At 56.0% G+C, this 14,925-nt stretch overlaps 5 protein-coding genes across 5 annotated transcripts; 4 read left to right on the top strand and 1 right to left on the bottom strand.

The window, feature by feature from the left end:
• Positions 1-234: 234 nt before the first annotated feature.
• Positions 235-1,434, top strand: BBA_03132 (uncharacterized protein; the record flags this gene model as incomplete). Its single annotated transcript, XM_008598229.1, has 1 exon — positions 235-1,434. The coding sequence occupies one exon, from the start codon at positions 235-237 to the stop codon at positions 1,432-1,434; it is 1,200 nt and encodes a 399-aa protein (XP_008596451.1).
• Positions 1,435-2,330: 896 nt separating this feature from the next.
• On the top strand, positions 2,331-4,056 carry BBA_03131 (nif-specific regulatory protein; the record flags this gene model as incomplete). The annotated part of the gene is made up of 2 exons (XM_008598228.1): positions 2,331-2,738; positions 2,800-4,056. 2 exons carry the CDS (start codon positions 2,331-2,333, stop codon positions 4,054-4,056), a joined length of 1,665 nt encoding a protein of 554 aa, XP_008596450.1.
• Positions 4,057-4,612: 556 nt separating this feature from the next.
• BBA_03130 (methyltransferase-like protein) lies at positions 4,613-5,464 on the bottom strand (the record flags this gene model as incomplete). The annotated part of the gene is made up of 1 exon (XM_008598227.1): positions 4,613-5,464. The coding sequence occupies one exon, from the start codon at positions 5,462-5,464 to the stop codon at positions 4,613-4,615; it is 852 nt and encodes a 283-aa protein (XP_008596449.1).
• Positions 5,465-8,508: 3,044 nt separating this feature from the next.
• On the top strand, positions 8,509-10,676 carry BBA_03129 (ARS binding protein 2; the record flags this gene model as incomplete). The annotated part of the gene is made up of 2 exons (XM_008598226.1): positions 8,509-8,877; positions 8,928-10,676. The coding sequence occupies 2 exons, from the start codon at positions 8,509-8,511 to the stop codon at positions 10,674-10,676; spliced, it is 2,118 nt and encodes a 705-aa protein (XP_008596448.1).
• Positions 10,677-12,042: 1,366 nt separating this feature from the next.
• On the top strand, positions 12,043-14,326 carry BBA_03128 (hexose transporter; the record flags this gene model as incomplete). The annotated part of the gene is made up of 3 exons (XM_008598225.1): positions 12,043-12,158; positions 12,302-12,409; positions 12,469-14,326. The coding sequence occupies 3 exons, from the start codon at positions 12,043-12,045 to the stop codon at positions 14,324-14,326; spliced, it is 2,082 nt and encodes a 693-aa protein (XP_008596447.1).
• Positions 14,327-14,925: the final 599 nt, after the last annotated feature.

Raw genomic sequence — 14,925 nt, 5'->3', positions numbered from 1 at the left:
TAGTGCTGGCAGCTGTCCACCTGCTTGCTAACCTCCAGCAGGGGCCGGCACATTCTCGGGGCGCGTCAACCACATCACAGTTGTGGCAGTATCAAAAAAGGACCAGCAGCATCGGCTTCTCTTCAATAGCGCTCTCTAAAACCTAGAAAGTTTTCCCAGACCTCATCTCGAGGACAGTCCCGTCCAGAGTACCACCAAATCGTCATCCACGTCGGCGTGGAGGGGCAGTCGAACATGACCTCTGACCCCAATCTGCTGCGCCGCCGGGCCAACAGCGCGACCACACGCAACGGCCACGCCCGCGGAGCTTCAAAGCAAATGATCCAGCCAAAGTCGATACACACGTCCGACGAATTTGTGCGGGAATTTTTGGGGCCGTCCTTTGACCCGGCCGCCTTCCTCAACGCCAAGCTGCCGCCGCTGGCGCCCAGGTCGTCGGGTGCTGCCGCCACGCCTGCTGGGGCGGTGCCGCTGGCGGACCTCTCACAGCAGGCCAACGCGCTACTCTCGCAACTCAGCGCGCAGACGACGCGGCTGTCGTCGACGCTGACGCAGCTCACCGACGACATCCTGCGCAGCGGGAGCCGGCTGGCGTACCAAGTCGAGCTGCTGCGCGGTGAGACGCTTAGTCTGAATGAAACGCTACACGAAACACTGCAGGAGGACATTGCCAAGTTTCTACCCGAGGGCATTCACGGGAAGCAGGACGAGAAAGGCAACGAATCTGTTGGGGGAGAGGATGGCCAGGATGAGGAGCGCAAAGACAAGGCCAACGAAGCCGACGCCTATGCACAGCTGCCTATCTCAACAACCACGGGAGCAATTGGTGCCAGCAATGAGCCGACTTGCGTCCAGCAACTACGAACACTGACGCTGGTGCGCTCACGCTTGGAGGACGTGATCAAGATATTTGGCGACGCCATGGATTTCGGCTTCCCCCCATCCGAAGTCTCCGTGAGCTCTTCTTTCCTCTCCGTGTCCGCGCCCGAGCCGGGCTCCGACCAGCAGAGCTCCGAGGCTAAGGGCCAGCAAAACCTAAAGGACCTGCGCGACGAAATCAGCAGCCTGCTGCGCCCAGACAGAGACGGTGGCGCCGTCGACCCCGTCGCCGGCATCGAGCGCGCGGCGAACCGCATCGAGGAGCTCAAGACGCTCAACGCTGTGTGGAGGGGCACTGCCGAGGAAAAGGGCCGCAGCCGATTTATTGAGAGTTTGGCGAAAATGGTCGAGGACAGGCACAGGGAGCTCATGCGCGAGCTGGAGCAGCAGCAGCAGCAGCAACAGCAGCGCGGGGCGTCGCCGGCGAAGAAGACGGGGGATGGCATGGTGAGAAGGACGGGATCGCCGGCGCTCGGGGATGAGACGAGACCGGCGCAGCCGCCGGGGGGCTTTGGCTTGATGAGCCAACTGCAAAAATTACGAAACGGATTGTAAAAAACCACCATGCCGAATAGCACAATGAACAGCATTAATATAAATATATACTACTACTGGTGCACTGGTGTATGCATATTCTGCAAATTCGCCGGTAATTGCGAACCAAGTCAGCTTCTCTTGACCATGATATGACATGATTGAAGGAATAAAGTGTATTTACTTTGCCATTTAAAGATGAAAAAGCAGTTTCTGAAAGTGCTGATTTCCCAACGGCTCCAAGACAATACAAGGTATAAAACAGTTTGCTCAGTACATCATCTGATGTCCGTGTACCGGTCAGCATAGAATTAATCTCGATGATGCGTCAGAATAATGTAACCCTGCAGGCGATAGTTGTTTTTATGAAGTCATTTCATCTGCACTCGACTCGCGAAATGCATCAACTACTGATTGTTACAATGTATTTTCACAGTGCATCTGTACAGTGCTAATCTACGTTACACTATGGATCTTTCTTCAGCACCCCGCTGACCAATCAGATGTACTTCATGGGCCACTAACCGCTCCACGCGGGCGGTGAGATGGCCCGATACGGCCAGTAGCACGACATCAGCCATCAGCATCTGGGGCAGAAAGCCTGTCGCACAACACCAACGAACGCTATCCCGCCTTCTCCTCACCTCGCTGTTGACCCAGGGTGTCTGCGTCGTTGGCAAGGCTCTCTGGAGTGCATGCTTTTTTGCATTTTGATTTTCTTATCTCTCCTCCTCTTCCCACAATTGTGGCAGTTCTCGCCCGCAAAAGCTCGATTGTGCCCACCATCACAACCGCCTGCAAGCCGCCAACAAGCTTTTGTGGCTGTTACACCCCGGTATTCTTCCAGAATAATTTTGCCTCATACATATATATCATCTTCCGCACACTGTCACTTTATACACTTCATCACATTTACAATGGCCACCAGCGACGCTGCCGCAGCCTCTGCCCTTGGCGGTCGGGCCGACCGGCGCTCTCCTCCTGCGGCGTCCCAATCAAAGCGTGACCGCAAGCGACAAGCTCTCATGGACCGCCTTGCCACAATGAGCGACAAGTTTCAGCGCGAACAGGACCCGACGTACCGCGACCAACTACAAAAGATTCAGTTTGAGCTTAACCTCGTGCAGCGCTTCGATCCCTACGCGGAGAACCCGCTCGACGCGGCCGACGAACTGCGCAAAGAGCACAAGCAAGTTCTCGGCCCCATGGCCAATTCGGACAACGCGCGAAGCATGATAGACATGGCTGGCATTCGATTTCCCGAGTTTATGGACGAGCTCGAGGATCTCGTAGAAATTCGCGATTTTCAGCTGGCGCAGTCCAAGGTATGCTGTGCATTCTGTGGCGGACGCATCAAAAGGCGCCCATGGCTAACTGTTTGTCTAGAATGAATACGATCGCAAAGTGCAAGAATACAAGAATACACATGCCTACAAGACCGAAACCGCGAAGCGAGAGCACCGAGCTCTTACAAAAACTCTGCGAGATCGAATCATCAACACTCTCACACAAAAGAAGAACCGTCTGAACCGTGAAAAGGAAGTCCTCGAGATCAACGACTCCAACGCCCTCCTCCTAAACCCCAACCAATTCAGCCTGACAAACCCCGGCTCTCCTGGCGGCACCCATGGCAAACGAGCAACCCGCCTGCGCAAGGACGCCGACGACCTGACTCTGTTCCCCGACGCCAAAAAGCGCAAGCGGAACCACGAAGACGACGCCTCGGCGCCCGCACGCCGCGGCATGGACCCGAGCAGCACCACGCCGCTGTGGCAGTCGGAAAAGGCTCGAGCCGTGGCCAAGCAAAATGGCCCGGTGTACAGCATCGACAAGCTCTTCACGGACAAGGAGCTGTCGATGCACTACAATACGTCGGCCATTGCCGCCCACCAGTACGTGCTGCGCAACCGCGCCAACGGCAACGCCTCGCTGCCCGACGACGACAGCGATTCGGGCCACATCAACGGCGACGACAATGACAACGAGTCGACGCCCTCGGCGGCGCCCGCTATGGAGCGCAACGTCTCCCACGCGACTAGGAGCACGCGTGGCGGGGGTGCCGCCGCCGCCTCGGCCGCCGCCGCGGCGCAGAACTTCCTTGACGACAAGATCCTGGGCCTCGAGGGCATCGCCAACTTTGAGCTGCCCGGAAACCTGGACCTGATTCACGCGCAGGAGCCGCCCAAGATGCCGCCGCCGGTACCGCAGCAGTACCTCAAGCCGTACACGCGCACGGCCGACCAAAACTTCCCGGTGCCGCTGTCCCAGGACGACATCGCCTCGGACCTCACCGTCATGGGCTACTTCAAGCAGTACGACCAGTCGCACCACCGCCCCGGCGCGCACCTCGACGCCTCGACAGGCATGCGCCGGGTGCTCGAGGCCGTGGCCACGCCATACCACCGCGGCAGGTACGTCGCCTTCACCGCCGCGCCCCGCGACGACCCAGAGGCGGTCAGCGAGAACCTTGGCATCCCCAGCAGCCTGCGCGACCAGCCCAGCCCAACGGGACCCTCGGGTGCCGCCTTTTCCTCGGCGGCGGCCGCGGCCGCGGTTCCCATGAGCAGGCAGAGCAGCGGCGGCACGACCATGAGTCGTCAGGCCACGGGAGGCAGCGGACGAGGCAAGGGTCGACGTGGTTAAATGATGACGTGAGCACGTTTCTTTTGGGTTCATGGTTTATCATGCGGCTTTTTATTCTTGACCCGCAGCTTTGGGTCTCATCTACACTATGGCGGGCGTTGATGAATTTGGGTTTTGGCGGAGCAGGCGCAGCAGCAGGACGGCAAAGGCCCTTGGTTGCTGCTGTTTTATCGCCATTGTGCTCTTTGATCTTCAATCTTTCTTATGTATTTGTTTATTTCGCAAGTTCTGGTTATACTGGATATCATTTTCCCACTTGGTCTTTTTGTCTTTGATGACAGAGTCTGGAGTCCTCGTAATGAAGGAAAGAAGGAGACAAGCAACAGGCCCGTGGGACTAAAACGAAGATTTAGCATTGATTTACACTGGAAGGTCTTATTTCTGTACAGATTCCTTGGTCACCATAGCACAAGAGTCACAATACGACGAGTTGATTTTAACATGTTTAATTTCGTAATGTGAATCAAAGCTCTTCTCATGCTACCCATGTCGTGCACCCGTAGGTCACAACTTTCACAATTGATAGTCCTCCCCTTCCCTCTAGCGCTCTAGGTCCTCACGGCCCAAACACGAGCGTGCGCACCTCGATGCTCTCGCGGCCCTCGGCGTCCACCCGTGTCCTCGGGTCCGCAAACGCGCTGTGCGGGGCGCGCCCGCCAATCGCCGACCCGGGCTTGAGCGACTCGCTGTCGAAGCACTCGAGCAGCAGCCGCTCGCTGCCCGTCATGCCGCTCAGGTAGTAAAACTTTTGCTGCGGGTTGTACCGGACGGCCGCCGTCTCGCCCGTGTAGCCGTTGGCGTAGCGGTGCTGCACGGGCACGACGTCGGCGTCGTCGAGCGAGCTCGTCGACGCAAACGCGAGCGGGTTGCTCTCGACGGGGCCCTTGTTGAGCGGACGCCACACGTTGACGAGCCGGTAGCGGCCGGCGAGCAGGGCGTCGGCCTCGCCCGTCTCGCCAAAGTAGCGGCGCACGCGCTGCTCGACGGACCGCGCCGTCTGGTCAATGTGCACGCGGTTCACGGGCCCGCGGGACGCGCCCGGGTCGGAGCGTCGGATCGTGTGGTCAAAGATGTAGACTCTGGTCGCGCCAGGAATGTGGTCGAGCAGCAGCCGCTCGACCTCGGGGTAGTAGTGTGCGGCGATGGAGTCGTCCGAGGTGAATGAGGGCTCGGCAGAGGGCGGCACGTCTTGGATGACCTGGAAGGCGTCGCGGTCGAGGGTAAAGTCGGACTCGCGGCCGCGAATGTCGTGAATGGTGGTGGGCTGTACAACGTCCGAGTAGTTGCGGTCGGGCAGCGTCGGCGCGGGGTCAATGTTGTTGTAGGGCACCGAGTCGTCGGCTGGCGGGTGGTAGTAGTGGAGGTTGGCGGAGACGTCTCCTCGTGGAATAGCAACCGCGGCGGCCATTGTGTGTGATGTGGAACAAGTTGCTTGGAAGGAAGAATGCAAAAAGGTAGGCTATATATATATTTTTTTCAATTCCAGCGCCCGTGTGTATATATCGTAGATGTGGTGATAGTGTAACGGGCCCCGATACGATGACGTTGATTTAATGGACGTTGTTGTGGTCGAACGGTTTGTGGCGGAGCTGTTTGGAAAAGGAAAAAAAAAAAAACCTGCAATGTTTGGCTCTCGGTGTATACAGTTGGGCTGGAAAGCCCTGGATATATAAATCTTCCGAAAGACAAAATGCAACGGGCAGCAGGATGATGTGATTTCAAATCAACCGGCTTTCAAATCAAGCCTAGGCCCGGTTGACGCCATACTTGCCGCGGGGAGAGGCTGACGAGTGGGGGTGGCCCCGCAGGCGTGTCCGTCTCCTCCCCTTGGCCGTGCACCACTCAGAGAGTTGGAACGCTGCCGACAATTACTCATCGAGTCGATGCTTTCAAAATTTGTCTCCTATGTCGATGAATGTGGCTACGTAGGGCGGGCGGCTGCACCATTTGACGCCGGGCAAAAGGCGCGGCTTACAGAATCACGGCCCCACTTGGCCGATGAGGCGTCGGCCGATGACCCAGATCAACTTGGCTTGAAAGTTGCGATTTCACCATAATTGGGGAGCAAGGTGTAATGCAATTTATTAATCTTGTTATACATTTGAAATCGCATGTGTACTACAACGCACCTTCTAGAAAGCTATGCATAGCCCTTGTCAATGTCGCCGAGATCAAACCCGTTGGCCCGATATGAGTGACGTATTCATCTATACAAACCTGTACTTGCTGCGATTGAATTGCCCGCCCACACTCATATACTTTGACGACATCTTTAAGAAGAAAGTGCACAAATAGAGACACTGTCGCGAGTCACGGCGTTTTGGGAGGGTCCGCTTTTTAAGGCGACCTTGACGTTGGTTGCTCTTATTGTCGCCCTTGCTATTACCATCACCATCGGGGTTACTGTTGGGATTGGAACTGGGGTTTCCATAGCCAGATATCCAGTCCAATTTCGACGAGCCGCTTTGCCATTGTTTGAGCTGGTCTCAGACGAGCTACTTGAGCAGCCGGAGCCGAAGCAAGACCCTTGACCGAGATCGCCGCCAAGACCGGTAACCAACTTCGGGAAATGCAATTTTGGATTCGATGATGGATCACTTGGATTTGAACTTGGGCGGCGCCACCTGACCGTAGAAGCGTCTTTCTCGTTATTGCAGACGGCACCTTCGTTGCGGTACAAAGAATGCCGTTACTACTACAGCAGGAAGAAGAGGAGGGATACAGAATTGGCTACGGCTCTTGCTGCTAGACGGATAGGCTCGGGACACCGTGGCGCCTAGGTCTGGTATTTTAAGGCTGGAACAGTACAAGGCTGACGCAGTTCAAGGCCAATACGTGCAATGGGAATCGGTTTTCTGCAACACTCAGGGCAAGACTGGACTTGGCCAATAGAGCCAACCCAGTAGTGAAGCGCATTTGGTAGGAGGATTCTGTACAATGAAGTAGTTGGGGGTTAAAGACAAGTAGCCCGGTAGTTGAGGAAAAGTCTTGACGATATTCGACTTTGAGGACAACATTTATTGGCAATCACTCCTGCATGCAAGATAAAGGAACTGTAAGAAGACACAGGCTAATTTTAGCTACCCACCAATGAACCGACTCCAGCTCCTGCACAGCGCATTTTGGGAGCCGTGCACGCGGTGGGCGCGGTGGAGAGTAGCTGAGGCACTAGTGGCAATGGCCCGCCTCATTAGGGCTGGAATTGAAAGCTTTCAGGACTCCGCCGTTCAAAAAGATGCAAACTTTGCGGCGAGGTCTCGCTATCCGAGGGATTCATCCAATGTTGAGTTTGACAGGTGACAGATAGGACGGATCCAGGTGGAAAACGAGTGGAGACTAAAATTAGCTGAGGGTCCGGTGATAATGGGTGTTGTAATCTAATAATAGGCAGTGTGATGGTTGGCAGTCTACGGATACGTAAATGAACGAGGAGAAACGAACTGTGGCCGTGGTCCGTACCTAGCCAAGTGGTTAGTCAGCGAGCACAACAGCAATGGGCATAATTGAACATTTTATGCCCCTTGGCGACATCCGCATCTGACGAGGTGGATGCAGGGGTAGAGAATAGAAAAAAATTGCCATGACCAGTGAAAGCTGATGAGACTTATGTGGGAATTTGCTAGCTTGTATTTGTTTTCAAAATTGTGCATTCAATTGCTGTCCCGCCGATCCTCATCGCGCGTCATGATGTATTTCCAGAGGCACAAGACAAAGGGCTAATTAGCACACGAAACCCCGCAGTCGATGCGGCAAGCCATCCGAGGAACCGAAAGTCGATTGCCCTTTTCAGATGATGCGAGCCTCCGATTTTTTTCCTCTTCTTTTCAAAAACAACTGGATTCGTGACAATAGCCAGGCCGAAGATACCGAGGTCAAAGCCATGGCTGCGAAATTAAGAGCCCCCCCGTGCGGGCCACGACTCCTTTTTATAGCTAGGTACAGGCAATCGGCAACTAAATATTGTACCAGCTTACCAGCCAAGGTTGGCGAATAACAGGCCACTAGTCAAACTGCCGTCTTCATCATCGACCCTCTTCGCTTGGCATCGACGGCTCCACGACTCCTCGAACCATCTTTTCCAGCAATTTTTACCTCTTTTGTCTGCTTGACAGATTATGCTCAATCTTCCCACCATTCATCCTCGCCCTTCATCAACCTGTTTGTGCGCAAGGGTAATGCCTCGTTGCAGTTGTTCAATTTCTGCACCAGTTTCTTCTACGCACCGTTTGGCCACTCAACGCCACCACCGGATTTAGCTTTGCAATCTCATCCGTCGCCTCAATCTGGCCACAATTGAACCTTTTCCATCGCCACTACCGCAGCTATCATCAAGCACCTCATCTCCCTCTCTCTGGTGGCCAGACTTGGCCTGTTTAATGGATAGCCCGCCGTAGCCTTGCCGCGATTGAGCGCAAGCCGCGCCACGCGCGGTGCTGCTGAACGACGCTGACCATGGCCCAGCTTACCGTCATCCCGGCCAATGGCCATGCTTCCGTCGCTATCCCTGGTCGCTCTCCGTTGCCAGACCGCGCCGTCACTGCCGAGACGATTGAGGATGCCTACGTCGCCTTCATCTTCTACTGTAACCCCGCCCTGCCTGCTGACTGCGACACCGAGACTCTGCGCGAGGCCTTTCGCAACCCGCCCCGTAGCGGTGGCAAAGTCTTTCACCCATTTACCATTTACGAACTTGTTCGCCGGTTTTATACCAAAGAGATCAAGACATGGACTGAATTGACCACAAAGCTCGGCGTCGAACCCCCTGACCCTTCCAAGGAGGAGAGTGTTCAGAAGATTGCTCAGTATGGTGTTCGCCTCAAGGTACAAAGCTCCCCACCCGCACCATCAGCACGGCGCTAACGTCCTTTCAGAAATGGCTACATTCAATGCACGTAAAAGCTTTCTTCGAGTATCTGATGGACATGGCAAATGACTACTGGACAAATATTCCTGTGGATCCTAACCCCGTGGCACAGCCTGTTCGTGATGGCGTCGCAGTGGAGGACGACATGGCTCTTAGGGCGCTTCTGCCTCATATACGGCCCAAGAGAGGCCGCAAGAGACCCGACGCCGACAACGCAAGCAATGGTCCGAACCAGCGTCAGCGCACCTCACCAGGGCCCGCCGTCGACGAGTACGCGCCCCAGTCGGCATGGCCTCATAGCGCTGACCCGCGGTCTACACCCATGGAAAATGGACCGATCAGTGCCGCAGCTGCCTGGCCGTCTCATGAAGCGATACAAACGCCATTGACGCGCTGGCCCGCCTCGGCCGTTACACCTTCTGTGCGTGATGCTTTCTGGGGAGACGAGCCTCGTTCTGCTGTGACGCCCAGCAAGCTCAAAGGCTCTCATCAACGCCGCGGAGCCAAGAATGTCTCATCAGCGTGGAAGCTGGGCGGCGACGACGCGCCCAAGAAAACGAGAGGGCGGCCACCGATTAACCGCACACCGATCGACACACCAGCGACAGCCGTGGCCTCATGGTCACACACATCAAACATGCTGCAGCCCCCTGACAAGCGCGATGCGGATAGCTACGTTGGGAGCGACATGTCACAAAACAGCTCCATGGCGGGTACACCGCCGGTCACGATGCAGCAAGCCTCGCAGCAACACATGGCTTTCGAACAGTCTCAGCAGCCTGCTCCCTATGACTCACATTCCATGCCGCAAAGTAAATCAGACGGCTCCCGGCCAGTTCGGCCAAGCATCTCTCTTCAAGTGCCGCAAAGATCTGGCGGCCCCGTGCGTCTAGCAACGCCACCGCTACCGCAACAACAATCACAGCAGCCGCAGACCACGCATGGACAGCAGCCGCCGGCGAACGGTACAGCAGAGCCGCTGCCTACATATGACAATATGCATGCGCGACCACCGGGGCAGCCGCACGCGGAGGACAAGGGTAGCGGTGGCAAATACCAGAAGTGGGAAGTCAACGCGGCAGCAGAAGCAAGCACTGCCGAGGCAGATGGAGGAATCGGCAATAATCTGCCAGAATACTTCTTTGAAACCATGTCGGACCGCACCAATATAGATGCTCTCATGGCATACTTTATACGCATGACGTACGAGTCAAAGTGGGTCGACGCGGACGGGAAGCCGACGGACCCTGCGTCCATGGACGAAGCGACGGCCATAATCAATGCGACGCTCGAAAACATGTACAAGACGGCGGCATCATCGCAGGCGTTTCTGATCAACTTGGCGGCGCTGGCGGGTGCGCGCATGCTTATGACCAATCTGACGCGGTGCACACGCATGGGGGAAAGTGACGGCTTCACGACGTACAAGTGCGAATGGGAGTATCAGTTTGGGCATTTGCACGGGTACTTTAACATGGCGGCCGCGGTGCCGTTTAGTATGTGGCGGGCGAAGCCGAAAACTGCGGGCACGGGCGGCGACAGCAACGCGGGCAGCCGCGCCGACAATGCTGGCGCGAACGACATGGACGAGCCGGACTCGTCGAACCCGCGGCTGCAGGCGGAGCACTGGCAGAACAAGTACAAGTCGCTGCTGGGCCAGGTGGACAAGATGGATAGGGAGTTGTTTGACCTTCGGAACAAGGTGATTGATTCACTTAAGACGGAGCGAGGGGGCAGCGACGCGGCGACGTCATAGTCAGAGGGACCACATGGCACAGGCGTCCAGTTTTGTATATTGGGGTTGGAGGTGTTGGTGAAGTGGTGTATTTTTAGGATGTCTCATTGCATTGCATCTAGGTAAAACATACCATCCTGATTTTTCGAGTTAAGCAAGGCAGGTCGGAAGCAGATTTCGAGAAACGGGCAGCGAGTGAAATCAAGACTGACCTCTAAGCAAGCACGATGTGAAATGTCGGCGGTCACTGTCAGCGTCAACGCTTAACGTAGGCGACAGGTAAGCGTCTTGAGGCATCAACTGGCAGCCATTAAAAAGAGAGAAAGCTTAGCCTGAAAGCGAAAAAGCAAAAATGGAGAATTCTCAAATCTCGAAGCTTAAATCGCTCTCGATCCTGGGCTATCAGTGTGCCGCGCAGATCAGTAAGCTAGAGGACGGTTCAGTCATTCAGCGAGCCTGCCGTTGGCTTCAGAGAGTGAAAAGAAGAAGACAGGGAAGGAAAAAAAAAAATCGACCATTTATCGGTTCAGTTTAGAACCGGTCGAGACATGTTTATATTGTCGGTGATTACCAGTGCAGTCCAAGTCGCCGACCAAACTCTGAGTCTGCTATTGTGAAAGCGCTACCCGGGCTTATTTCAATTGTCTGACGAGGATTGTCGGTCTAGAACAAATCAATCAGAGTCGCAGCGGCAGCAAACAGCCCGACATGTCGAGGAAGCCTTCTTCGCGGGTCAATTTCATTTGGGCGTCGAAGGCCTGTCTCTCGGCCTCGACTGAGACAAGACTTTGCCAAAAAGCAAAAAAAGAAGACGAAGCTCACTTGCCCGCGCCCGCCTCGCCGGCCAGCTGGATCTTGAATTTAGTGGTTTAAAAAAGCCATTTAGTTAGGGGGGGATATGATGGGGATTGTATCTTCAGTTCGAGTCAGCCCCGGCACTGGCTCCCAATTGTCGACCGCCCAGAGCGGCAGAGCCCCGCGAACAGAGCAAGCAGTGGGCCGATGCATCATGTCTCTTGGCCTCAGCCTGGCCCTGTCTGCCCGTCTCCCCCCCAAAAGTCAGCCGCCACATTTTCATGGCGCTTTTGTCGCATCCCAGTCGTCTTTCATGGCGTACTTCTTCCTCTTCTTTTCTTTATCAATTCTTCTCTCCCATCATCATCACCATCGTCATCGTCGTCGTCGTCGTCGTCGTCGTCGTCGTCGCCGCCGCCCTGTTCATGTCACTTCGTAGACCCGACCCGTCTATCGCTGCTTTGACAGGCTCACACGACCCTCCCACACTGAATTTTCCGTCCAATCATTAGCCTCCTTGCCTTTGATGCAGCGCCGCCGCATCGCAAAGGGCACCCTGGCCTAACTAACTGATAAATCTCCCCCTCGTGGAATGTCGACCGGTACCCACCTTCCACGCGACGACGCTTCCCCGGGCACACGCCGCGACATACGCAGAGGCATTGTCGCGACGCCGGTGGAAGCGCTGGACATTGCACAGGTGACAACGTACGTATCATTTTCATATCTTTGACGCTAGGCACCCAGTAACGGCCGACCGTTGCGACGGTGCCTGCGCCGTTGGGCTTCCCCCGAACTCTAGGCCCCGCACAGACTGTTGGTTGCTAATGATTCAAACTCTGTCTCAGTAGCTCAACCTCTCAACATCGCCATGCATCGTCATCCTTGGCCGGGCAAGAAGCCGGCTACTCGAAATCGAACCCCTCACGGATAAATTTCAATGCCAACATTGAGGCCAAGTGCGTATACTGACACCAACCCGCTGCCCCCGTCCATGCCTAACTTTTTCCACCCCCAGAATCAAGAACCCCCTCGTCGGTGTCCCGCGCCATACCCTCCTCGGCGATGTCGACGAATTCTGCCGCGCCAAGGGCCTCGACGAGCACCGCGCCCTCCTCCGCAAGGGCGCGCTCGTCGCCCAGGATCCCACAGGCTACGAAGACATTACCGGCGACGAGGCCCTGACGCAGGCTGAGGTCGACGCCCTGCGCAACGAGGTCCTGCACAAGTGGCGCGTGCCCCGCGTCCTCTTTCTCACCATTGTCACCTGCTCTATCGGCGCCGCCGTCCAGGGCTGGGACCAGACGGGCTCCAACGGGGCTAACCTGCACCTGCCCATCGCCCTGGGCATCGGTGGCGCCTCGACGGCCGACCAGCTGCGCGTCGGCCTCGTCAACTCGGCCCCCTACATCGGCACCGCTCTGCTCGGCTGCTGGCTCTCGGACCCCATCAACGACTGGATCGGCCGCCGTGGCACAATCTTCTTCGCTGCCAACTTTTGCCTTTGGCCCGTCCTCGCCAGCGCCTTTTGTCGCACCTGGGAGCAGCTCGTTGTTTGCCGCCTGCTGCTGGGCATCGGCATGGGCACAAAAGCCTCCACCGTTCCCATCTTTGCCGCCGAGAACTCGCCCGCCTCGATCCGCGGTGCCCTCGTCATGAGCTGGCAAGTCTGGACCGCCTTTGGCATCTTCCTCGGCACCTGCGCCAACCTCATCGGCGAGCGCATCGGCCGCGATGCCTGGCGCTACCAGCTTGGCGCCGCCTTCATCCCTGCCGTCCCCCTCGCCGTGCTGATCTACATGTGTCCCGAGTCGCCTCGCTGGTACATTAAAAAGAACCGCTACGCCGACGCCCTGCAGTCGCTGCTGCGTCTGCGCAACGACCCCGTCCAGGCCGCCCGCGACCTCTACTACATCCATGTCCAGCTACAAGTTGAGCGCGACTTTGTCGGCAACACTCACTACGTTAAGCGCTTTATTGAACTCTTTACCCTTCCTCGCGTGCGGCGCGCCACCCTTGCCGCGTTCACGGTGATGCTGGCGCAGCAAATGTGCGGCATTAACATCATCGCCTTTTACTCCTCGTCGGTATTCCAGCACGCCGGTGCCTCCAACTTCCAGGCCCTGCTCGCGACATGGGGCTTTGGTCTCATTAACTTTTTATTCGCTTTTCCTGCCATTTGGACTATTGACACTTTTGGCCGGCGCTCGCTGCTGCTCTTTACCTTTCCGCAAATGTCGTGGACGCTCCTCGCCGCCGGCCTGTGCAACCTCATCCCGGGTCACAAGGGTGCGCACCTTGGCCTCGTTGCCCTCTTTGTCTACCTCTTTGCTGCCTTTTACTCCCCGGGGGAAGGTCCGGTGCCCTACACCTACTCTGCCGAGGTCTTTCCGCTGTCGCATCGCGAGGTCGGCATGGCCTTTGCCGTGGCAACGTGCCTCTTCTGGGCTGCCGTGCTGTCCATAACGCTGCCCGTGATGCTGGCGTCGATGGGCGTCATGGGCGTCTTTGGCTTTTACGCAGGACTCAACATTGTCGCGCTCGTCATGATCTTTCTCTGGGTGCCCGAGACGAAGCAGCGGACGCTCGAGGAGCTCGACTACATCTTTGCGGTGCCCACACGCGTCTTTATGCGCTACCAGGTGACGAAGACGCTGCCGTGGTGGTACCGGCGCTACCTGCTGAGGGACAAATGTGCGTTTCTGGATCCGCTGTACCAGCTCGACCTCGAGGACCATCACGCTGCGGATGGTGCGGACAATCCGTCAGAGAATGACAAGGCCAAGGTTGAATTGAAGGAGATGGTCGGCTTCACAACGGGAATCGATCCTCGAAACGGAGAAGAATCGTCCGTGTCGTCGGATATCATACATTGACTGGCTATCATTTGGCTATTCTGGTTTTGAACGGGCGTTTGGGACTCTTATGATGTGATGAACAGGGTAGATTTCATGATTGACTTGAGCGACTTGAGCATGGCGCTTGCGATTTGAAACGATACCTTTGGATTTTTGGTAAATAATGTATTCAGTATAAAGTAACAAGGTCATCTTTCCCATTTCTCAAGGTGTTTCTCTTTACCCCAGGCTGAAGCACTTGCTCATGGAGTCCCAAAGAGAGCCAGCAAGACGCCATTGAACTTGCTGTACATGCCAGCCGAATCAACAAGTAGTCACGCGTAGCCTGCCACTGTGCCACTGCATGAGGGAGGCTACGCATAATCCGTACATCACAAAAGGACCTCATCAAGCCCAGTTGTGTGGCCGATATTAGCAGTGACAGCTTTACAATATCACATGCAAGTTGATTGATGGACTCTATCGCACGCTTTGAAATCTGGCAGCTCAATCGATTCGGATGGGAGCACAACCATGGCCCGTAAATAAATGTTGGCAAGGAAGCAATGTTTGCGTCATTTGGACAGTGCCGATATCGATGTGTGCCGCCACGCCGGAAATCGAGGTCTCAGATACTG

This window comes from Beauveria bassiana, assembly GCF_000280675.1.
Source record: "Beauveria bassiana ARSEF 2860 unplaced genomic scaffold BBA_S00006, whole genome shotgun sequence".
NCBI lineage: Eukaryota > Fungi > Ascomycota > Sordariomycetes > Hypocreales > Cordycipitaceae > Beauveria > Beauveria bassiana.
This window is presented reverse-complemented; position numbering and strand designations above follow the sequence as displayed.